This window comes from Engystomops pustulosus, chromosome 4, assembly GCF_040894005.1.
Source record: "Engystomops pustulosus chromosome 4, aEngPut4.maternal, whole genome shotgun sequence".
Lineage (NCBI taxonomy): Eukaryota > Metazoa > Chordata > Amphibia > Anura > Leptodactylidae > Engystomops > Engystomops pustulosus.
The window spans coordinates 177,331,092-177,357,734 of NC_092414.1; the positions used below are offsets into that span (position 1 = coordinate 177,331,092).

Genomic DNA, 26,643 nt, shown 5'->3' on the forward strand with positions numbered 1-26,643 from the left:
AATTCTTTTCTTAAAACTCTTCGCTGTGCCATTTCTCTGTTTATTACCAATAAAATATGTAAATAAATTGACATTTGAGTGTTACCCATTGACAGCATGTCCCTGCATAGTCTGACATTGGCCAATGAGAGTGGCCACTGTATAAGAGCCTCTTGACAAATTAGCACCCAGTTGTGCATTTCTTAATAGAGAGATTTATGAGAAAGCGATACAACAGAAAGCTATGAAAAAAGATTCTCCACTAGTTCAGGACAGTGGACAGATCCTCTTTATAGGCATTAAAAAGATCATTTATTCGTATGTGATACATTATGTTGTCAAAATGTTATAACAGCCCCTTCCAATGGGCTATTTCCCTTCAACACTGTGTCTTCACTACAGCTTTTTCTTAATTTTTTCAGGTTTTTTTTATGTATAACCAACAATGACAAACTGGTGTCAGTTTATATTCAATGATATCATAATGTGCTGTACCAAATGACAAAGTCAGCACTCCTGCTATGACAAACTCACTTCTGCTACATCGGTAACATAATATAATATAGAGCCTGTCTAAAAATACATTAATGCGGCCATGAATATGTATAAAGCTATTTAAACATTCATGCTTATTAGTTTGCACAATGATAGAATCTTAGCACGTTCCAATAATGCCGACAGAATTATAACCCCAGGCTTTAGGATTGTACCTTGTGATAAGCATAAGAGTGATATAAGACTGTCCCTAGGGTAGACCTAGAGTATATAGAAAGGGGCCGTCCAATCTCTCTAGTAGCATAGAGATGGCGCTGACTACTGATATGTCTATTGGGATCTCTAGAATGACTCTGTATGGGAAGGATCTTAATATTTAAAGGGGTTGTCTGATATTTTAAGAAAACAAAGCAAATGGATGTATTTAAAGTGGTAATCTCATCTAGGAACTCACCTTTAATTTAATTACTCTGCCAGATGTCTTCAATTGGATGTTATTAAAAATGTACCCATGTGCAGATAATAGAAATGAGAATTGTTGTCCTTGGATACGATCACTGTTGCTGGAGTGATTCACAAAGACTACGTTTTTGCATATGAAATGTCTGGGCGTTACTATATGTCCCAAAGATGTCCTGTGCCAATGAACGCTGAATAAAGGTGGTTAGGAGCCTCAATAAAGTATGCATGGCCACTGCTGCCAGGTTGAGAGGTTGGTCGTATCCAAGGACAACTATTTCATTTCTAAGGAACAACATGGCTACATTTATGGGAAATTATCTTCACACAGGAACATTTGTTTAATAATATTCAATACAAGAAATGTTTATATATGACAGATGAATTAAATGTGAATGATGAGATGGGAATACCCCTTTAACAAAGGAGTGCCACAACTGCTTCATTTTATCGGAGTCCGGTGTCGACCCCTGCCAGTCATAAATTAAGGACAGGTGATTAATTTTATAAAACTCAAACAAGTGCTAATAAATCTAAAATAAAGGAAGTAATTATTTTATGACTTTTGTCCTTCCTAAGGGTTCTTCTATGCTTCCTGCTCCAATGGTGATGGATGGTAAATAAATCAGCCACTGCTCGGATGGCATGAGTGTATTACAAAGGTCACCGTTGTGATTTTTCCGTGCCCATTTAACCACACATCCCTGTTTACGGCTAGCGCTATGCTGCAGATTATATTACAAAATCTTTTCATACCACATAAATGCAATTAACCGCTAAACAAGCTTCCGTAAATCGCTGCATTTACACATATAGCATTTTGCATGCAGCTTTGGTATTTAAAAGCATGAGCGTCTTTGGCCACCAACAAGCCACATAAAGAGCTTTTGTCATGTAAGAAATTATCCCTTATGATGTCCAATCTCTGGGGTCTAACGTCTTGATCCCCCCTGCCATCAGCAGATGGGGAGGGGGCACAAGTCTCACCTAGTTGTCTTATAATGGAAGGACTTTCTGGATCAGTCGTCCTGTAAGACATCACAAAAGATCCATAAAAGCCAATGGAGCTCAAGATCAAATTGTCCTGCACACCACTGACTTCTATAGGACTTCGGGGATGGCTTACAGGATAGACAATCCCAAAAGTCCTCTACATTATAGGGGGTTAAGATGGTTCTGCAGTGATCTGATTATCATGAATGAATATGCTGCAGTGTATAATTACAGTGTGCAGCTAATGAGTTATCCTGGGTTTGTATTTATAGTAAAAATTCTTAACCACAAGCCGATCATTGCCCAATATCTAATATAGATTTCATTCAATAAGTAGGATTGGCATGGATATTTCAGCTGGTCATAACCATACAATAATTGCCCTATTACAGCCAACAACTAAATTGTCTATGTCTCTATTAAAAGGCGCTTTATGCTTAGCTGAATGTGTGTTTTAACTCTGTAGTGTCTGGACAAGTGTCCCATGATGCATCTGGTGTCGAGGCAAAAAATGGCTCCAGACAAGAAAACGGTGGCAGCCCTCAATTAGATTTCTCATGACAGACAGATGTAAGTTCCGCAAAACTGTGGCTGGTCGCAAATATGTGGAATATGATAAATAACCCACATTTATGGATAGACCTCTCTCTGCAGTGAAGTATCCACCCAGAGCTAAGGAGTAATAGTATAGTCATAAAATATAATACAATAGAATAATAAAGATCATATATTATATGGCACTTTATGTAATCTAATAAGCCCACTTTACTGGCATAAGAGAGTCTGGAACCCTGCAACTTACTATTAGCACAAACACAATGTCCTACAGTATTACATCGATGCCACGCTATCTGCAATATGCCAACTTTGGAATATGCTCCACAGGATAACTAATCATGGTAAATCAGGACAAGATCACAAGTAGTTATCGTGGTAAGAGAGAGAACTTAAGTATTTTGGAGAAATTTAACTCCTTTGGGGATATTTATCAGGGCTTCTGCGGCACGTCAGTGGCGTATAAGCCCTGAAATAATCGCAAATGCTAGCTTATTGCTAGCCTTGCGATTATTTTCCCCTATCTGCCACCTCACACCAGCGGGGAGGGGCATGAAGGGGAATGGTGGGGAGTGGGCCATCCTGTGTCTGTGCACTCGCTGCAGCCAGCGAATTTTCATATGTGAAAATTCACCGGCTACGTTTATGTCTATGCCAGGCAGGGATGTGCAGGACCCCACCGAATACATTAAGAGGCCAAAGCAGCAGTGGGGTTATCGCATGATAAATAACCCCCCATATGTAGATGGCCGAGGCCCCTTTTACATGTGTATTCTGAAAATTCTGAATAAGGAAAATGCAAATAAGTTTTCCAGGAAAAAGGACAACCATTCCTTCAGTGCTACCTCAAGTGAAGCCGGCTCCTAAACATCTATATCTGAAACCTAGTGACATGATAAGTTGGATAAGTGTCAAACAAGTTAGTCTCTTGAAATGGAATAGACACCAAGCTGTAGTCAGTGCTGTTTCCATGTCATAGTGTCTCATCAATATTATGCAGGAAACTGAATTATGCATTAAAATGCCTGCATGCCCTGCATGGGATTCTGGGAATTTGCAAATATGCTTTCCAGGGGGGGGTAAGGAAACTATATATTATGTTAGGCAGCAATGGAGGAATTTGTACATGTATCATGCAAAGGAAATCACCACAAGAAATTTAGCTTCCTCGCTCACCCATGTCCATGGCTCCTTACCTAGCCAAACCAGTTTCCTATAATGTACTGATGAGATGCAACAAAATCAAAACAGTGCCGTCTACAGTTAGGTTTCTCTTCCTTTTGGAAAAGTTTTACTAAATTTAGTAATTATCCTATAGAGTATCATGCACTAGGCTTCTTGAAAGTGTGACATTGATGTAGAGGGAGAAGACTTATTTTATGCAACATTTGGAGGCATAGTTTTCGGTTTCCTTTACTAGAAAACTAACTTGCATACTCATTGCTTGTTTTTTTTATGCCGTTTTGAAGTCAAAACAATGTATGAATCCAGGAGTGTAAATTGTGTATTGTATTTTTATATTGTATTTTTGTATTGTATAGTATTGTATAGTCTGTATTGACTATGAGGAGCAGTCAGTTAGTCAGTCCTTAAGCTAAATTAAAAGTGGAAAAACGCACTGGCACAAAAAAGCTAGTACAGCCTCCTATTATATGTAATAAAACCGATACAGTTAACATTTCTACAGCTCAGACATAACTACAATACTGAGGAGACAGTATACTTGGGGGAAGCATAATTACACATCATACATCACAGACACCATTATAAGGTACACTATTATAAGGTACCGCACATGGAGAGAAAAGTACCAGTGGCCTCCTGATATAAATTGCTTTTATATACGGTACTCAGAGTAAAAGGAAGTCTACAGCCTCAATAAACTACAGAAAATTAAAAAGGAATAAAAAAACTTTATTACTACACAATTCCTCTGCAAAAACTGTAATGGTAAAAGCAGAGCAGATTGTGATGCCAATACACAGATGCAGGGCTGCAATATTGTCATCTTGCTGTGTTATATATGGGGATCCACATCGAGGAGGTTGGCAGAGCACAAATGCTACAGAGAACAATCATATGAATAATATAGGAGAACACCAATGACTTCAACATCAGAAATTCATAGAAAAGTATGGACCCATGTGGAGCAATACGTACGGACACAGAAATCTCCGCTTTCATAGTATCCTGGGCAACACTGTGACCGTCTTCTGTACATGGTTCTCAAGCCACGTCGGTAGGCTGTCTTGTAACTTATCCTGCGAAGAACATGGGACAAATCAGGATTACCAGGAACATTTTACAATAATCAAAATCAAAGCTGGTATAGTCATCTTAGGCTGCATTCACATCACGTTTTTGTAGTCTATTATGAGGATATTCTTACATGAAGGTATAAGATGTATCCTGCCATAGGCACATACAGTGAGATACGTTGTACTGGTCCTACCCCGAAGGCGGAAGAGGAATTAGCATTGAGTGTTCTGGGTGTTTCCTCACTGATGTCAATGTACTTGATATATTGCTCAGTGGAGGCCAGGTGGTAGATGCAATACTTTGCATCCGTCCCCAATGTTCTTTAATGCCCTCCACCAAGCGAAGCAGGATGGAAACACAGCTTAATGAGCCTTTCCATTTAGTATATATACTGTACAGATAAAGGCAAAAAGGATGCCCCCACCTACCAGCGTATGTCTATATATACACTCAACGTATCTTAGCAGATAGATACACTGAGCAATGCGGATGTAGCCTTACTGGCAAGTTCACCCTAATATATACATGTAGATGGAGGAGACCCATAGCCTGCCAGATGGCAGACTGTGGGTCCCTCAAAGGTGAAGAGCATTAAGTGTATGCATGTAAAAAACACATACAATTGATTACAAGAGCGGAGCAGGAAAATATATTGTATGATGTACCGTAATCAAGCGGTACCGCCACCACATCATACGTTGTACGTGGTGGAGAGCTCTCTGCCTGCACTGCTGCACGGGAAGAGAGAAGAAGAAGCAGGGGGATTGTCTGGGCGCTGGAATTGATCACTACGTTTATTATTATTTTTTAATAAGACAAGAGGCCCTTCTGCTACTGTGGACATATCATTATTAAGGAAGTTTCTGTACGCTTCATTATTAAGGGGGCAACTGTGGATACATCATTATTAAGGGGGCTACTGTGGACACATCATTATTAAGGGGGCAACTGTGGACACATCATTATTAAGGGGGTTGCTCTCAACATTTCATTATAAGGGGGCTGCTACTGGACATTTCATTATTAAGGAAGTTGCTGGACACTTCATTATTAAGGGGGCAACAGTGGAATATCATTATTAAGGGGGCAACTGTGGATACATCATTATTAAGGGGGTTTCTCTCAACAATTCATTATAAGGGGGCTGCTACTGGACATTTCATTATTAAGGAAGTTGCTGGACACTTCATTATTAAGGGGGCTACTGTGGACACATCATTATTAAGGGGGCTACTATAGACACATCATTATTAAGTGGGCTGCTGGACATTTCATTGTTAGGAGATGGATGTGGAGGTACCATTATTAAGTAGATGCATCATTATTAAGTTGGTTGCTCTCAACATTTCATTATAAGGGGGGTGCTACTGTAAATTTTATTATTAACGAGGCCGCAAGACATTACATTACTAGCTGCTGCGGATGCAACTGTGGACACATCATTATTAAGGGGGTTGCTCTCAACATTTCATTATTAGGGGGGTTCTACTGGACATTTCAGTAGATGCATCATTATTAAGGGGTTGCTCTCAACATTTCATTATAAGGGGGTTTCTACTGTACATTTCATTATTAAGGAGGCCGCAAGACATTACTTTATTAGCTGCTGTGGATGTCTATTAAGGGAACTGCTAGACATTTCATTTTTAAGGGGGCTGCTGGGAACATATCCTTATAAAGAAGTTTGCTGTGGACTTATCAATGTTAAGGGAGCTGCTGGACACGTTCCTTATTAAGGGGCAGTTACTGGCCTTTTCATTATTAACGGGGCTACTGGATATTTCATTAATAAATGGGCTGCTGGACATTTAATTATTATGGGCGCTGTTGTGAACATATAATTATTGAGGGGGCCGCTACGGGACATGCCAATATTAAGCAAGCTGCTGTGGACATATCATTTTAAGGGGGCTGCTGTGAATGTATTTATAAAGGGAGGTGGTGCATTTCAATATTAAAGGGGCTGCAGAGGACATTTCATTATTAAGGGGCTACTGGATATTTTATTATAAATTGGCCTGCTACTGAACATTTAATTAATAAGGGAGCTGCTGTAAACATTTAATTATTAAGTGGGCTACTGGAAGTTTCATTATTAAGGGGTTGCTGGACATTTCATTTTTAAAGGGGCTGCTGTGAACATTTCGTTATTAAGAAGGCTATTACTGGACATTTAATTACTAATAGCGATACTGGACATTTCATTACTAATGGGAATACTGGACATTTCATTACTAATGGGAATACTGGACATTTCATTACTAATGGGAATACTGGGCATTTCATTACTAATGGGAATACTGGACATTTCATTACTAATGGGAATACTGGACATTTCATTACTAATGGGAATACTGGACATTTCATTACTAATGGGAATACTGGACATTTCATTACTAATGGGAATACTGGACATTTCATTACTAATGGGAATACTGGGCATTTCATTACTAATGGGAATACTGGACATTTCATTACTAATGGGAATACTGGGCATTTCATTACTAATGGGAATACTGGACATTTCATTACTAATGGGAATACTGGGCATTTCATTAATAATGGGGTGGACATTTTATAACAAGGGGGCTTCTGGATATTTCATCATTAAGGGGGCTGTTGGTGTAGATTTTTTATTAATAAGAGCTGCTGGGCACTTCATATAAGGTGTGTGACTATATATCTGTGTAGTATAGGACAGGACAGGGGAGGTAGTCTGAGTTTAGGTATATAGACACAGATCCAAAGTTTGCACCAGGGCTCAATAGAGTTTTGTTACACCACTGATCACATGCCATAGTGGTAACCATACAACTGCATAGCATGTAAGTATTTCCTTATATCTTGTGTATTAAATATATCTACCAATCGCTATCAATCTATCAAACAAGACATCATCACTTCTATTGAATACAACATGATCTAAATAAATTTGACAGTGTAATGTAATTCTCGGTGCCAGACAGGGCGGCGGGAAAATCTAAGAAACTGCTGATCTGAGAGTTTTATGCATAATTGTAAATAAGAAAAGTGGTGTCCAAAAAAAAAAAGAGCCTCTGTGAACGAACAGCAAGAAATCGTCATGTGGGAAAAGGGTCACCAAGTATAGACAACTATCACCTGGTAACACACACTTTGGTGTGGGACTGGGACTGATTTGGCAAGCTCTGTGCAGCGCTGCATAATCTGTGTGTGCACTATAGAAAATAAAGAATTACTATTATTATTTACTCAATGTGTTATTCTAAACATTGTAATATACTTCATTATGTCAAGAAACTTTTGTGCAGTGTATATCATGTACGATATACAGCATATAGATAAGGAAAGAAGGCTAAATTTCCCTTGATAACTCACTAAGGCAGTGGTGGCGAACCTATGGCACGGGTGCCAGAGGTGGCACTCTGAGTCCTCTCAGTGGGCACTCAGGCTGTTGCCCCAGCACAGATTCACCAGACAGAAGATTAAGGGATCCTCCTGCAGGTCCAGGTAGCCCATGACGTGACACACTGAGCGTTATTTTAAAGTGAAGCATCTGTGTCTATCTGAGACTGCAGGAAGAGAAGGTGTGGACAGGGTCAGGAACTTCCCTTGGTTGTCAAGGGAAGTTCCAATTGCAAACCGAAATTTTCCCTCCTTCTGTCAACAATGTTGGTTTCCTCAGTAACGATGAAAGCTGTGGTATGGCACGGAGCAAGAAGATTGCAATAAGTTACTGTCTAAATTGCTGTGTTTGCACTTTGCGATAAATAAGTGGGTTTGGATTGCAGTTTGGGCACTCGGTCTCTAAAAGGTTCACCATCACTGCACTAAGGCATACAGACTATCTGGGGCTGTCTGCAAATAGTTAAGTCATTGATACTTTATCAGGTTCCTTTATCTCTCATCTGTCAATGGATACAGGACAGAAAGCTGGTTTACTATTTAAATAAACTATTTAAATAAGTAAGAAAGGCAAAGCAAAAAGAAGAGCCTAGGAACATATTTATAAAGTACCTTATATACTCGAGTATAAGCCTAGTTTTTCAGCACAAAAAATGTGCTGAAAACCCCAAACTCGGCTTATACTCGAGTCAAAAAAATAAATATATCTAAACTCACCTTTCCGGCGACCCCTGTATATCTTCTGTGCGATCTGTCCGGCAGTGGCGGCAGGCTATATACACTGGGGCAGGGTCTGGCAGGCTATATACACTGGGGCAGGGTCTGGCAGGCTATATACACTGGGGCAGGGTCTGGCAGGCTATATACACTGGGGCAGGGTCTGGCAGGCTATATACACTGGGGCAGGGTCTGGCAGGCTATATACACTGGGGCAGGGTCTGGCAGGCTATATACACTGGGGCAGGGTCTGGCAGGCTATATACACTGGGGCAGGGTCTGGCAGGCTATATACACTGGGGCAGGGTCTGGCAGGCTATATACACTGGGGCAGGGTCTGGCAGGCTATATACTGGGGAGGCTGTGACCAATGCATTTCCCACCCTCGGCTTATACTCGAGTCAATAGGTTTTCCCAGTATTTTGTGGTAAAATTAGGGGCCTCGGCTTATACTCGGGTCGGCTTATACTCGAGTATATACGGTATATTGCAAACTTTATTATCCTCACTACTGATTTATGCAACTTTGTCAAAAGTTTAATTACCATATTTTTCGGACTATAATAGTCCGAAAAATACTGTACAATTTAAAGGGCAAAGTCAAATATTACAACTAATCACCTGTCCACAAGTTAGGACTGTGAAAACAGTGTCCCGGCACTATTAATTTGCACAAATTTGTTTAACTTTTAGTTGTACTTTAAGTGTACCTTACCTATCAACAATTTTTGCATAATTCGGTAGTCCAGTGTGAAAACATGAGGAGTAATACTATGTGATTTGGAAGCTTTATCTAGTAACAGCTCTTCCCTCCTCCAATAGCAAAAACATATTCCATATCGACAGGATAGGGGATATTTTGCTGATTCTGGGGGTTTCAGCGGTGGGAGCCCAATGGATCATGAGGTTATGGGGACAGTTGTTCTGCCAAATGCGCCCATGCACAATGCTGCTCTATCCATCTCTATGGCACTGATGGAGATAGCTGGACACAGTGCCTGGCCACTTCCGTTAATAGACAGTTAATGGAGCAGCAGCACCATTGATTTGGGATACAAGAAACCCCTGTTCTTGTGATTAGTGAGGGTCCCACCACATGATCAGAAAATGTTCCCTTATACTGGAGGTTTTACAGTAATTTGCTGTTATTGGAATAACCCTTTAAGTGCCATCCCCACCACCATACACAACACAATCCCATGTATATTATCATGCTAGTAACAACCTACCTGTGTCTTGTGCATTTGAACCAGTTGAGGATATCTGTGCAGCGAGTGTAATAAATCTGATCAAATGGGTGAGCATAGGATTCCTGCACCGTTACAGCATAGCTGGAAGAGAGAGGAGGAAAGGTTAATGGCTTCTTGAAACTTGGAAAGATTTTCGTGTAGATCAGCAATAGAGAATGCTGTAATCTCATCAAAAGGGAAATGCTCACAAAAATAAGATGGTCTTAATTACACTTAAAATATGTGCTGCCTCGCCTGCCACCACATATTCAAGTGAATGTCACCGTAATCTTCCAATAACTATTAGTAGAGTGACTGAGGAAGGGGCACATAGAGCAGCCATATCTGGCACTGACTGCCTTCAGACCAATCTGCGGAAACAGTGTACGTGGCTATATTTGTAGTGATACACTAAGACCAACAAGACCATCTAATCAGATAGACAAGGCCTACTGAAGTATATATATATATCTGCTCTTAGTTCTAACAAAATAGCAAAATACAATGGGTTAACAAAAATATTTTATATCTATCTCTCTATAACTTACTTTCTATCGCTCTGTCTCTCTCTGTCTCTCCCTCTCTCTGTCTCTCTCTCTGTCTGTATCTCTGTATGTCAGTCTCTCTCTCTGCCTCTTTCCCACAGCAGTCTATGTTTGTATCTCTCTGTCTGTCTGTCTCTGTCTGTCTGTCTCTCTCTGTCTGCATCTCTGTATGTGTGTATGTAAATCTCCCCCACCTGTGTCTCTATCTCTATGCATATTACCCCACACAGCTGTCTTATACTCATTGCCTTTAGTAACCAATCAACGCTCAGAACCTGCCCTGTGGCAAAATAGAAGCTGAGTTGTGATTAGTTGCTCACAGCCATAGAAGGCAGCAGACATGGGCTCCTATATATGGTGGTAAATTTTTTGCTCAAAACCTGGTCTATAGCACTCCCCAAGTACCAGAGCGGTTTTGCAAAATTTGGTGATTATAGACGCGGTGGTGCAGATTCCTTTAGCTGACACATATACACAAACACAAACACAAACATACTCAGCTTTATAATATATATATATATATATATATATATATATATATATATATATAGAACAGCAAAAAAAGGCAGCACTCCGAGATTTGTGGAAATCAGAAAAACATACTCATTTATTCACACATGTGTCAAGGCTACGTTTCGGCTCCTTGCATCTGGAGCCTTTCTCAAGCAAAGGTGCATGTAACACAGTGAAAAATTTATACAAAATACACAGGAAGTGACATCATCTTACAGGTCATGTGATCACAGCAATATATATACTAGCTGTAGCTCCCGGCCATGCTCGGGCTAGTAAATAACTGCTCATAGCTATAACAAAATAGAATGGGTTAACAAAAATATTTTATATATACTTATCTCTCTCTGACTGTCTCTCCCTCTGACTGTCTCTTTCTCTCTCTCTCTCTGACTGTCTCTGTGTCACTCTGTCTCTGACTGTATCCAACTGTCTCTGTGATGGGCTGTGTAGATGGTAATCTGCAGGTCGCATGTTAGAGGACAGGCTGAGCCAAGCACATTGTACACTTTTATCTGCTCTTCTCCTCCTGCTCTATAATAGATTAGGCTTTATTTTTTTACTTTACTGACATGCACAATACACACATTCTTCCCACAGGTAAACTTAGGATGGACAGAGCTAATGTATGCTTGTTCTCAAAAATAAATATTCTAAGGGGTGGGAAATAACCCTTTTCAATAATTCATCTGATCTCCTTGTTATCTATGTAAGAAATAACTTCTACATCGGTGCCTGTTTTCATCTTGTTTTTCAGGTAGGCTTGGGATTAACAGGTAAATGAATCCACTACCATATAACAGCATGTCACATCAGCATAACACGCAGCATCCTGTATAAGAGATAACAATCATAATACATAAGCAGATGAATGTGAGAGCACATACATAAAACAACACACCACAAGTTCTCAGTAGTGTCTCAGAATTTTGATATCCAAAACCTTCATCGATAAACAACTCCCACCTATCTGGCCTCCCCGAGCCCTGCGTCTACTCCGCGCAGAACGCTTTGATTCTGCCCTACTCAAGGTTTAGCCTCCACCGCCCCACATCTTACTGCATAAAAGTCTTTTCCAGGATTTCACAGTGTTTGCTCCTCCGTGTAGAACAATATTTGACATTCTTTTAGCATCAAGAAGAGGCTGATGACATTCAGAAATGTGAATTCTGTTATATTTTATGATAGCAGAGAATGGCCCTCCCTATTCACAGCCTAATCTCTGACCCTTCTCCGTGTGAGATATTACCAGCTAAGTAAGAAAGTCGTCCTGGTCAGTGGAACCAATCAATTCTGGTATTTCATTTTTGTTTCTCCTCGATTGGGTGCCTGCCACTCCTGCCTCCGCTTTCCCAAAATCAATACCTTCCATTTGTGATTGGAATAAAAGTTACAAAACATCACCCTTGCATTGCACCGGCTCAGCACGCACTGCTCCCAATTCAAAGTAGAACCCGAAGTATAGACTAACATGGAGATGTGAAGGTCAACTGGCTATTCAAGAACAGCAACATTCAATTTCACGAGCACAAGCATTCCCGGCCTTTCATTTATTCCGAAATACCATGCATTCAACACTTGCCATAGTTAACCTCTTAAAGAAGCCAAAGTTGTTCATACAGAGGTTTAACTGGGTCTAAGGAGACATTTCTTTCATTTTCTCTGTGTATAGAAGTATTATTCATATGCTGCCCCAGAACAATGTGCAGTCTATAATCAGATAGATCATAGTTATTACATTGCATTACGTTATACATTTCTTTCCAACTTACTAACATTTACCGGAATATCAACTGCAACAAAACCAGGTGAAAGAGGGTGAGATGTTAAAGCATAACCAATCTTTGACATAACTTTGTAAATGAATAATGTAGATTATAATAGTGAACTTTGTATTATATTAAAGAAATGTGTTCCTGTGTCCTTCTTTTACCCCTGCTTTTCTTCCTTATTGAAACAGAACCTGTCTCCAGGTTTTAATCTCAGTAAAATACTATCCCCCCTCAGGTAGGGTATGAGATGCCCTTTCTAGAATTCTCTCTTTTATGGGAAATCTCAGCCATTTACCTAAAAAATCTCTCCCAAAATCATAATATGATTACATAAGATGAGCCATGTTTAGTGGTTGCAGGGGTAGTGTCACTTCTGTTACATAAGCAGAGGCTGCTTTATATTTATGAGGTGTTGGCGTCACAATATTTCTTCTTTACAACACACACTCCTTTAATTTTTTTGGTCGCTTAATTTGGGGGGCAGATTAGTACTCCTGACATTTGTCCTGCACTTCTAGGTTGGCGCACAAACAGTTAAAAAGCTGGTCTACCAAGTTCTAATTCACCTTCATGAATATGGAGACAGTTAAGAACCTTTTCGGTCCGGTGCCAATTCATTAACCCCTTGGGCCACAACCTAACATCCCAGCAGTGCCTGTGTTAGGGGGCAGCAAACTGGGCAATTGCCCACGGCCTCCTGTCCTTAAAGGGCCCCCCTGCATGTGAACTTTTGTGGGCAGAGGATGTATTGCTCCTTTAATACCCCTTGGTTGAATGCCTGGGTGAAGCTGCTTTTCATCTCCTGTCTATAAATCTATAATCTATCAGTCTAGTTATCTATCTCTTAGAATTTGTCTATCTCCTATATATGTATCTGTTCATTTATCAATCAATCTTCTCTCTTTTACTGTATCTATCTCTCATATCTCTCTCTCTCCTATAATCTATCTAGCTATCTATATATAATCTACTTTACATTTATGCATCTATAAATATATCATCTATCTAAAAATGTATCATCTATCTATAACATTCTCCAACAGCCCCATATTACAGATACCGTACTTACCTACTACTGCTTGTAACTACGAAGTGTTATTATTGTGCAGGACTAAAGGAGCCTCTTATTGACTGTGACTGTTCATAAAATAGTTTCATTTTGGGGCCCCACTTTGAGTTTTTCCCAGGGCCTCACTGTGTCTAAAACCGACCCTGCTTCACCAGTGTAAATTACTGCACTATTACCGCACCTGCGATGGTGTCATAGTCAGATAAGAATCTCATGTTTCAGACCTAACAGGCACTTTCAGACATCCGCATTATGGCTTTGTTATCAGATATGGTTTGTTTTTTAGTATTTTAGATTCAATACCAATACGCTGGACAGTATAAAACATTCCTGACCTTAAAACAAGGAAAACATAAAATCAAAAAGAAAAAGAAAACTTTTAGGGCTACCCAATAGTATGATTAATTATACCATTTGCTCAGGGCCAAAGTGACATCCGATTTGCAGAGGTGCCCCGGCAAATTTAAAATCAATCACCTTTCCTAAAAATAGGAAAAACCTTATTTTGTCATAACAGTCATGCTATTACAAAACTTCTGATATTTGGCTAAGGTGGAAAGGGTGGGGTGGCTGATGTACCAATAAATAGTGCTTACACACCCTCTTCCAAGCACATGATTAGTTGCGGCACCACCTGTTACTGCAGCAACACGTCATCGATAGCCATGTACCTGTTACATCCTATCACTGCTGCTGTAGCAGAGGAGCACACTGTCTACGCTACTTATACAGAGACTGGCAGGAACGGGCTAAATAGGTGTGCAGGAGAAGGTAAATAAGCATCCTTTTATTTTTGCACATGCCCCTTATCAAACGTTTTGTAAAACTAGACAACCCTTTTAATTTGTAGTATAAATTTATAATTGGTTAAATTAAAATAATTGTGGCATTTTCATTTAGGCAATTTACCAATGACTGCATATAATATTTTTTACTGTATTGCATTTATTGTCCTGGTATTTCTGTCAATTTCAAATTCTAATTTATTTTGTGTGATTACATTTTGATTAATTCAAATCAATTTTCTTCTCTAAATACATCATTTATTTTTACAAATGTGTAATACATTGGTGTATGAAGATATATCCTTATAGATGAGCCCTCTTTACACCAATACAATATTGTTGTAAAGAAGACTAAGACTAAGGGTGCCGTCACACGTTCCTGTATTGTGGTTTGGAATGGGAGTGGCTTGATCGTATATGTGTGTTTTCACTGCGACGCATGCGATGAGTGACGTGCACCACAGTAACAAACCCCTCCCCATTCCGGGTGCACTGAGATTAAAAACGCAATAAAAGCGGAATGTGTGAACGCACCCTGAGGCTCACTGGTATTGTTCTGGTCTCCCATGCATAAAGTCGGAGAACCAAGTCCCATCACTGATAAACTTGATAAAAATGGATAATTTAATAATAGAACTTGCCATTGATTTGTGATAATACAATGGGGCTTATTTACTAAGGGTCTCACGCCCGCATTTTAGTTGGGTTTTCCGACTTTTCAGGGATCGCGCCGGGGATTGTGTCGCACGTGATTGGATAGTGTCGCAATCACGTCGGCTTTGACGTGACACAAATCAGGGGCCGGCTTATCTGACGATCCAACAGATTCAGACTAAGCACGGGATTTAACATTTAAATTTGTGTCACAAGCCAATCACTTACATACACCGGGAAGAAGAAGGTGAACTGCCGTGGACCTGAGCGGGGAGCGTCACATGCAGGATATCGGGTGCAGGATCTACGTGGATCGCGGCACAGTGCATCATTGTCGGAGAGTCCGGATCGTGGATCGCGACTCGGACGGGTAAGTAAAAGTGCCCCAATGTGTTACATCATACCTAACAAAGTCCTTACCCTTTACAGACTATAGATTGACAGCACCAAATAAAAGTAAGAAATGCACTGACAAACCTCTTTATTGATGAGAACAAAATGTAATTAGTGAAAAAACAAATTTGCATCCAAAATGCAAATAAACTACAGTGTCTAGTGGGCAATCCCGATCTTCCTACATTTTCTTAATTGGCAGCCCCTTGCTGTCTGACATCAATCAAGGCAGGAGCTGCAGGACGGAGCATGCGCTGCATGTCCAAGCATATCCAGCTTGTGCCCAAAACATTATTCAAGTAGATGCGCTGTACAGTATGTACATGAAGACGGTGGGTACAGGCTGGCAACTATTGTACCCTACCATCCCACAATATCATGGGGCATGCACTAGATTTCAGCACCACAGAGTTATCCATCAAGACATATGACACTTGATAAAACTTGATGGGGCACATTTACTTACCCGGTCCCTTAGTAACTAAGATCGTGCGCCCGATATCCTGCATGTGTCGCTCAGGTCCGCCGGAGTTCACTATCTTCTTTCCACTGTATGTAAGTGCATTGGATGCGACACAATTTGAACGTTAAATCCTGCACTCAGTCCGAATCAGTCGGATCGTCCGACGGCATGCCCCTTGGTTTCTGTTGCATGAAAGCCGGCGCCACTGCACCAAAATTCAATCGCGTGCGACACAATCCCCTGCTAAATCCCTATCACAGCAACGCAAATCCTGAAAATATCGGGAAGTCAGACGGAAATGCAATCCGCGGACCCTTAGTAAATAAGCACCAATGTCTTTATGGACAGCTCAGTGGTGCAGAAATCTTGAGCATGCCCCATCACTCTAATCACACCTTTGATCACATTGCTTTCTTCAACCCCATGTGGGGCTATAATGAGCTAGTTATGGGTAATGGCTCTCAGACCTATCAGAAAGTACATATGACACATCTTACACCTTTGTTTGCCACAGTCACCATGATTAATTTAAAATATGTCAACCCATTAGCCAAGGAAACCATTTTTTTTTCCAATACAGCATACAGACACTTCACTCTATAATAAATGGTTACCAACCCCATGGCTAATTTGAAAAAACAAGAAAAAACAAGTACCAATTTCATTCAGGGGGACAAGGGCAATAAAATTATGAATGCCCCTCAAAAGGGGCTGTTCCATATAAATAAGTTATTCCCTATCTACAGGATAGGGGGTAACTAGCTGATCAGTGTGGAACCCCCATCGATCATGAGAACGGGCCCACCCAGTCTCCAGAGAATGGGGATCCTAATTTCACTAATGTGTTGGGCAGCATGCCAAGCCTGAACCCTGCCAATTAAATTGTAGGGGAATCATGGAAATAGTGGAGTACAGCTCTCGCCTATCTCTGACTGCTCTCATAGACAATGAATGGAGTGCACCCATTACTGAGAACAGGATCCTCATTCTACGTAGACCTTAGGGACCTGTTCCTGTTATTAGTGCTTGGACCCTCACCAACCAGCTATAAGGATAACTCATATACATGGGACAACCCCTTTAACATGCAGAGGTAAAAAAAAATGTAAAAATGGGAATGAACGATCACTATATTTACTGATGTTTACCTTTAAGCCCCTACAATCACTTAATATGTAAATGATGTCTGACAGATGCACAATATATGCTTGTAAACTTGTACTAACTTTGCTCTATGCTTTTAATGATTTTAAAAGAAGACTTCGGAATACATTGCAGAAGATGGTTTTTGCACTTTTGCTCCGAGTGTCTGGGGATCTTTCTTTTCATCAAATCATTTTGCTTTGCTGGGAAATTCTTGCTGCCAAACAATTCAGCCATTATTTTATGAATACATTTACACATAAAAACATAGAAGAGCGATGACAGGGGAAGACCAAGAGGTCCATTGAGTCGTCTCTTCCTTTTATTAATCACTTATTGTTTATTTTTCTACTACATCAGCTGTCTTGTTCCCAGAATCCAATTCTCTTTAAAAAATAAAAATAATAAAAAAAAATACTAATAATAAGTTTATGTTTTACAGCATACTTCTTAGTTCTGGGGTTCATTAATTTTTGATAATACATAATCATACAAATCAAACAAAGCTATGCACATTGCTTCTAGAATAAAGTCACTGGGGCAGAATCATTCATATTGTGTAAGTTTTATCCAATGTAAACTTAGAGTAGACGTAGAGAATAGAGATGAGCGAGCACTAAAATGCTCGGGTGCTCGTTATTCGAGACAAACTTTTCCAGATGCTCGAGTGCTCGTCTCGAATAACGAGCCCCATTGAAGTCAATGGGAGACCCGAGCATTTTTTTAATAAAACTGAACAGTAAAAGAACAGTGCAAAAAAAAAATTCCAGATGTTTGCAGATGTTTTACTTGTAAGAACACATTGAAATAACAATATTCTTCACTTTGCAGGTGTTCGCGCGTGTCTCCCGCTAAGTTAGGAGATGTGCACGAACATCTGGAATGTGAAGAATAGTGTTCTTTCAATGTGTTCTGCACTTAAATGCTCCTGTGTTCACTGTTTTTAATGTTTTAATTCTATTCTTCACATTGCAGGTGTGCGTGCGTGTCTCCCGATAGGTTCGGAGATACGCGCGCACAGCTGCAAAGTGAAGAATAGAATTAAAACATTAAAAACAGTGAATACAGGACCATTTAAGTGCAGAACACATTGAAAGAACAATATTCTTCACATTCCAGATGTTCCGAACATCTCCGAACCTAGCGGGAGACACGCGCGAACACCTGGAAAGTGAAGAATAGTGTTATTTCAATGTGTTCTTACAAGTAAAACATCTGCAAACATGTGTAATATTTTTTTTTTACAATAAAAATACTTTTATTCAATTTATTTTATTAATTTACTGCTCGATCTCGAGCCGGCGAGATACTCGTCCGAGTAACGAGCCGGTCCGAGTATGCTAATACTCGACCGAGCAGTATACTCGGACGAGTATACTCGCTCATCTCTAGTAGAGAAGTTTGTGTCTTTTTATACATAAATTCTCAAATGCTGGGTTTTAAAGGAAACTTACCACTTTAAAATGAACCTTCTGACCAACAAATACCTTTAGACAGCTCTGGATGAGCGGATGCCGGATTATATCTTGAATAAAAGCAGAAACCGCTGCATTTGTGGAAAAAGTTTGTGCTACTACAAGGCTTCAACGGTAGTTCACACAGGCGAACTTGAAGCCGGACGGGCCGAGAGGTGTAGGTGCGCATGCGCGAGTGTGCCCGAGAGCTCGGTGACGTCACTGGCTCTCGGGCACGACAAAATTATAGACGGGAGCGGTGCTGACGTGACGAATGGTTGCGTGCATGTAAGGAACAACAGGATCGTGGTGTGCGCTGTGTGAAACACAAAAAAGCGCCAAAGGTGGATTTGAATACCGCAACAAACACTTTATCCACGAATACAGCAGTTTCTGCTTTTATTCAAGATATGGGCTGGCATCAGCTCATCCTGAGCTGTCAAAAGGTATTTGTGGGTCAGAAGGGTCATTTTAAAGTGGTAGGTTTCCTTTAAGTCTGAAGTTCGTACTTATCTAGTTACTTTGCTTAGTTTTAGACCAAAAAGGCCAATATTTTGGAAAATATAGAGCCTCCCCCCCAAGTCTAATGCCCAACCCTTGCAACAAGTCCACCAGTGTCTAAAACACAATGGGGGATATTTATCATACGCTGGCGCTCGTGCCAGCTGGCGCTCGTGGCGCTCGTGCCAGCTTCTGCCTCTTCATGGATCGGGCTGCCAGTCGCGCAGCGTTTATCCCCCTTCATGCCCCTTCACGCCCCTTCACGCCCCACTGGCGGGAAGGTGGCGGATTGGGGAAAATAATCGCAAAAGCTAGCAATAAGCTAGCATTTGCGATTATTTCAGGGCCTCTGCGCCAGTGGCGGTGCGCAGAGGTCCTGATAAATATGCCCCAATGTAAGTAAGGCAATAAGACAGTACTGAATTACATCTGCCGCATTCAGTCTTTGGTAATCTAACAGAAATACGCTCTACATGTTGGACTTTCCTGCTGGGGTAGAATATGTGATCCGGTTATTTTATCCGTAGACCAAAATTGTGCTTCCGTGCCTCTAGCCATAGTTGGAGGTTTATATTTACAAGATGTACAACAGGTTATAGAAATAAGTAGAAACTCTTACAATACATCATTCATATGCTATCAAGGTTCTCCATACAGACATTCTCACAGATGTAAAATGGAGAGTTCGTTCACAGAAAAACAAATGTATGAATTGGGCCCAAAGCCCAAAGCCAAAGACTTACAGCTTGAATAAGATATGGATTTTATACTACTGGTACAGTCGGTATCACAGTTGTATCTACAACTCAGTACATATATTACTATCATCCGTAGGTAGTGTCTAAAATATCATCTTTGACCCTTGACATGGATCTCTTACTTAGAGAATCTACCACCAGAATGAAGGAATGTACATAAAGCACATGGACATACTGGTGTGCACCCCCTATGGCAGGATCTGTTCTTCTTTTAGCTTCTTATGCCGTTGTTTTTACAAAAAAAAAGGCTTTAAATATTATGCAAATTAGCCTAAGGGGCTCCTCGGCCTCATTTGCACAATTGTCAAAGTGCTGTTTTTGGAAAATCAAGTGCATAAGAAGCAAAAGGAAGAGCAGATCCCGCCAGAGGGAGCACACAACAGTATGTCAGTGTGCTGGGTTTACAATCCTTTATCCTGTTGGTAGATTTCCTTTAAGCTATAAATTCTGTTTTCTGTCTCAGAGAATCTACTTAGTCCATCCTGTTTTGTAAGTCTAAATGAGGCAATCCTACTATTCTACATGTACAGTGCCTAGAAAAGGTAATTGAACTCTTCAACTTTTTTATGGTAACATTAGCTGTAATGTCTTTCTAGTGACTACGAAGATGAAAGGTATAATAGAAAGACTTGCACCTGTTCTGTGTATTTAACCACTCCAGGTTTTTGCTCACAATAACTGAAGACCTAATGGAGATGTGAACTGGGCCTTGCAGTCGATTGCTGAAGATCACTACAGGAGAGTAACCTGTGATTATCTAATTTCAGGGAACCATTCTAAAAAAATTACATGATAAAAAGCTATAAAATATTTTTAAGTCTTTCTGGAATTTCAAATTTTTTATGTGATCTTTTGGCAACTAGTAAGAAAGTTTACCTGGGTACAGTACCCTAATGAGGTAATTCATCTTATACTTACCCTGGTAAACTTTCTTTGCAGTCCATGGGAGCTGCGGGTCAAGTAACAAGGCTTCCTGTGTACGGCAGACATTTATCGGATCAAGGGGCCTGTACATTCATTACTGTAAGGGTGTGCAGGTGTCCTTGGCATGACAGAGTGCTGTTCACAGATGGGTGTTCATAGATCGGATTGTGTCTCTCCTTCTCTTCCTGAAAATTTGGGAGGTAAGCTAGTGCCACTTTCACACTGCCAGTATTTTGTGTCAGTATTGTCAGGGCTGGCGTATTGCACACCATCACGTGATATTAACCCTCCCCCACAGATCATCCCAGATATACTATAAGGATTAAATACACTGCTCAAAAGAGCAGAGAAAATGCAAATAAACTACTCTACTTAACCAGTTCCTTACTGCTGTACGTCTATATACGTCGTACAGCAGTAAGGGCAGCCTGGAGAGGGCTCACATGCCGACTCCTCTCCATACTTGGCGGGAACCGCCGCGGTTAGTGCATGACATCATCGGAGGGCGCCGTTTGGTTGCCATGACAGCTGGGAGACTGCATAAGGCTCCCATTGCTGTCATCCATCGAACTGTATTACAATGGGGCAAATTTACTTATCCGGCCCATTCGCGATCCAGCAGCGCGTTCTCTGTGGTGGATTCGGGTCCGGCCGGGATTCACTAAGGTAGTTCCTCCGACGTCCACCAGGTGATGCTGCTGCGCTGAAGAGCATCGGAACGCACTGGAGTACACCGAGCCGGGCTAAGTGAAGGTAAGCGCATGCCGAGCGACAATTTTTTGTTTAAAATGCGCCGGTTTTTCCGAATCCGTCGAGTTTTCGTTTGGCCACGCCCCCCGATTTCCGTCGCATGCATGCCGGCGCCGATGCGCCACAATCCGATCACGTGCGCCAAAAACCCGGGGCAATTCAGGGAAAATCGGCGCAAATCGGAAATATTCGGGTAACACGTCGGGAAACCGTGAATCGGGCCCTTAGTAAATGACCCCCAATATGTCAGCGACAGACTGTAATACAGAACCAGTATATTCACAATACAGTACAACTGTATTGCACTATATTGTATGAGTGATCACACACTCTATGGTTAAATTACCCTAGGACAGTGGTGGCGAACCTATGGCACGCGTGCCAGAGAGGGCACGCGTGCCAGAGAGGGCACGCAGAGCCCTCTCTGTGGGCACGCGCACTGATGCCTGAACCACTGCCGGAGGCTCACTGGAACTGACCCTGCTCAGCCGATCTTCATGCTGTGAAGGTGTCAGGTCTCTGTGGAGTTTCCTGTGTGCCAGCGCTGCTGTCTGATAACAGCTTACATGAGTTTCAGCAGGCAGCAGCACGGAGCCGGCCACAGAGGTCAGAGGTTGCATGTGGGCGGAGTCACAGACGCTGGACACTCACACAGCATCTCCTGCCTCAGCCCATGCTCTCCTCCCGCCTGTCAGCAGGAAGAACTGAAGATGGGATAAAGATGCAGCACAGGAGTCCTGGCTGGGAGATAGATGGTGGGTGAGCTCTCAGTTCTGCTCATTCCAATTACATTTAGCTTCCTGTGTCACCCGACCCCACAAACAGCCCTGATGGTTATTCACTCACTGTACATAGGGCTGCAGGATCCCAATCCCTATCAGACACTCCTGTGTATAGAACAGCACTACTGTCCTTACACAGGACTGTCTCCTTTACATGGAGTGAAAAGCAGCAGTCCTATGAAAGTTACATGCATAGGACTGCTGGCTCACCCTCTCTCAGGCAGCCCTGTAAAAGGTATAAAAGCATTTTACCCTGCACTGTTTGTGTCACATTGAGAGAAATACAGCAGTCCTAAGTAAACTATGGAACATTAGGCTGCAGCAGTCCTGTGTAAAATACAGCACTGCATGGTGCAAAAGCCATTTGAGTAACAGACTGCTGCATCTTATTGCTCCATACGTTACATAGGACTTCTGAAGCTAGACAGCTTTCATTCATTACATAGGACTGCTGCCTCTTTCTTAATGTAAAACAGTGATGTATAAGGTAGCAGTCCTATGCAAGGAAATAAAGCAGACAGACTGCAGCAGTCCTGTGTAATATATGCGATCTGGTATCCCAGCAGTCCTGTGTAATATATGCGATCTGGTATCCCAGCAGTCCTGTGTAATATATGCGATCTGGTATCCCAGCAGTCCTGTGTAATATATGCGATCTGGTATCCCAGCAGTCCTGTGTAATATATGCGATCTGGTATCCCAGCAGTCCTGTGTAATATATGCGATCTGGTATCCCAGCAGTCCTGTGTAAACTTAACACTGCACTGTTAAACCCAGTGGCTTCCTATGTATGTAGTGATCTATTTTTATTATTAATTACTAACCTAGGACTGCTGCAGATTTTCTAGTTATCTATGTTGGCATTATTGGGCAGTTTGCATTTTAAAACGTAATTCAATTTAGAAGCACTAGAGAGGAGTTACTACTGATCAGGTACTGGCCCTGAGTGTGAATTGCCTTATTGGCACTTTACGATAAGTAGGTACATTTTGCGTTTCAGTTTGGGCACTCGGTCTCTAAAAGGTTCGCCATCACTGCCCTAGGAGGTCTAAAAAAATGGTAAAAAAAGTAAACAAAAACATAAAAATTCAAATCACCCCCTTTCCATAGAGCGCACATAAAAATAAATAAATAAGTAAAATCCTTTTCTTTACGTTAGGTATTGCCGTATCCCCAAATGTCCAATTTATCATAATATAAAACGATTATACCCGATGATGAACCCCTTAGTGGAAAATGGCGGCAATAAAATTTAAATAAGAATTGATCAAAAGGTCGTACAATCCCCAAAATGGTATCAATGAAAACGTCACATTGTCCCACAAAAAATGACACCTTACACAGTCCAGCCACATACACCATAGTATGAAAAAGTTATTGCTGAAAGTGGCAAAACTATGAATTTTTTTTCCCACAAAAGATGTCAATGTTTTATTATTAAAACATAATAAAACCTATATAAATTTGGTATCACTGTGATTGTACTGACCCAATGATGAAAGGTGAGGTGTTATTTGAAACACACAGGAGAAGATGTAAAAAAAGGCACATAGGAATATGATGCACCTGTGTTTTTCTGGCAATTCTAACACACTTTTTTCCAGCTTCCCTGGCAAGATATGGCTTGTGGAAAGAGGGAAGTAAAAATGGAAATGCAAAACTGGGAAATGAAGTAGTTTTCAGACTATAAGGCGCACCGGATTATAGGGTGCACCATCGATAAATGCCTGCTAAAATGTCTAGGTTCATATATAAGGCGCACAGGATTATAAGGCACACCTGATTATAAGGATGAATGACCAGCAGGTGGCAGACCTGTGCACAGTTCAAAGCAGCTGTTGTCTGTAAGTATGGTTCATCTATAAGGCACACTGAATTATAAGGCGCACCTTTGATTTCTGAGGAAATCAAAGGATTTTTGCATGCCTTATAGTCCGAAAAATACGGTATACTACAAAGTTTACAATTATCACCTGCTTTATTCACATCTGGAAAAAAAATAGCTCTAAATGAATTACTCTTTAGCCCCTACACGCAACACGACTGTATAGTACATCGTGGTGAGGGGTGTGTGCGATTCTACTACAGTGCCAATGGTTGGTGAACTCACCAATTGCAGCCATTCAACCTCTTAGACACTGCAGTCACTACTGACTCTATATAGTAATTGAGCTTTTCCCCCATACAACGATCTGAGGTTACCAATGTGTTTCTATGGAAAGCCCCCAGTCCTGCCATAGAAAACCTAACCCTATAACTCGGTTGGTAAGGACCTAATATACTGGCCATCAGCCATATGCTGACAGGCAGAAACATTGCAATACCATCATATTGCAGTGTGTAGAAAGTGTGATCATTGTATCACATTTTCTAATGCCCTCCTGGGACATAACAAAAAGTAAAAAACATTTTTTAAAAATCTAAAAAAATGTAAGAAGAAATCCCATTTTATTCCATTTCAACTATTGAATTATAATAAAGAATCCATCATGATAAAGGGGATCCAGTATCATTTTAAAAGTTGATTTTAGAAGGAAAGAGGCCATGGATTAGAAGAAGATTACTACAATCATGGCCCTGGATCTATGAGTAAGTGTCCCTGATTTGTCATGATGGATTTTGATGGTAGATTTTCCCACATATTTGGTCCGGTTAGCGAGCATTGTAAAAAAATCCCCCCAAAATTGCATAAGAATTCAGTTTCCTTACAAAAAGTAATCAAAAGATCACACAAGCTCCTGAATGGTAGCAATGAAAATTAAAGCTCTTCACACAAAAAATATGCCATCAACTAGCTCTGTCGGTGGTAAAACAAACAAGTTACAACTTTAGGAAGATGGGATGCAAAAATGATTTTTTTTTTAGAATAGCTCTTTCATTGTATAACACTAGCAAAACAAACCATATCTGCATAGACTAGGTATCATAGATTAGATTAGGTGATCATACAGACCTGCAGAATAAGGATAACATGTTATTTATGTGATACATTAAATATTTCAAAGTAAAAAATAAATGCCCAAATGAGTGTTTATTTTTTCATCTTCTTTTTCATCAGTAAACTATAGGCAGCCCAAATTAACAAAACCATAAAATACAACTTGTTTTCCAAAAAAATAAGCCCTCAACCAGCGAAATAAGTGGAAATATAAAAAAAAAGTTACATTCTAATCCCATGTTCTATTTACAAGATACTTATGCTCGTAATCTTAAAGGACATCTACGACCAGGACGAAAGACTGTATGCAAATGAGCCTGAGGGGCTCCAGGCTCCATTAACACCTATGGAGCCTGGAGCCCCTCAGGTTCATTTGCATACAAACCTTCATCCTGGTGGTAGATGCCCTTTAAACCCAACTTTATCAAAGCTATCAACTCATCTTACCAGAGCATGTGCAAATGTCACTTATTGTATAGCATGTATTAAGCATATTAAAGTGTGATCTCTCCTTTATGGGAAGCAGATGGACAATTTCAATGGCACGGTAGGTACTATACTCAACAGCATAAAAGCATGGGCATAGTACAAGGTGTGAGATTTCCCGAACATAAGAAACCAGCTTAGCTTTTGTATGAGAAATCTGTTTTAATTAATAAAGGAGAAAGATTAATGGAAAGTGGAACACCTGCCAACAAAACAATCTATTCTGTGAGATGGATACGGCACAGCACAGGCCCGGCTATTGGTTAGAGGGAAGGTGCTCTGTCCACACTGGTTATTTAGGGGAGGACAGGCCTGACACCTGAGAGGCAATTATAGGAATTCCAAATTACTAACCTTTTCAATCCTTTACATCTTTAGCCAGACTGCTGAGCGCCGTAAGTAACAATCTGGAATATATTATGAGCGGAGGAGAAGCAGATCATAGCAACAGCCTAATAAGTTTCCCTCAGTGTATCCTCTATGCGTTTCTAAATTCATAAAGCCGTCTCTATCAAACCTACTGTATATATATCTATATGACATCCTATACTTTGCATGTTTCACACCAAAATTACACATGCAATTAAATATAATTCAAAGCGTAGAAAGATGAAGAGGCAAAGAACAACCTTGCAGGATAGTA

The 26,643-nt window shown here is 40.7% G+C and overlaps 1 protein-coding gene across 7 annotated transcripts in view; it reads right to left on the reverse strand.

Moving 5' to 3' along the window:
• MEGF11 (multiple EGF like domains 11) overlaps positions 1-26,643 on the reverse strand; it is a 298,071-nt gene that overhangs the window by 205,133 nt on the left and 66,295 nt on the right. For all 7 annotated transcript variants that reach the window (XM_072148689.1, XM_072148690.1, XM_072148691.1 and 4 more), the window contains exons 3-4: positions 10,071-10,172; positions 4,642-4,742 (exon numbers count right to left, since the gene is read on the reverse strand). In XM_072148689.1, coding sequence (XP_072004790.1) covers positions 4,642-4,742; positions 10,071-10,172 — 203 coding nt within the window. The remainder of the gene's footprint in view (positions 1-4,641; positions 4,743-10,070; positions 10,173-26,643) is intronic.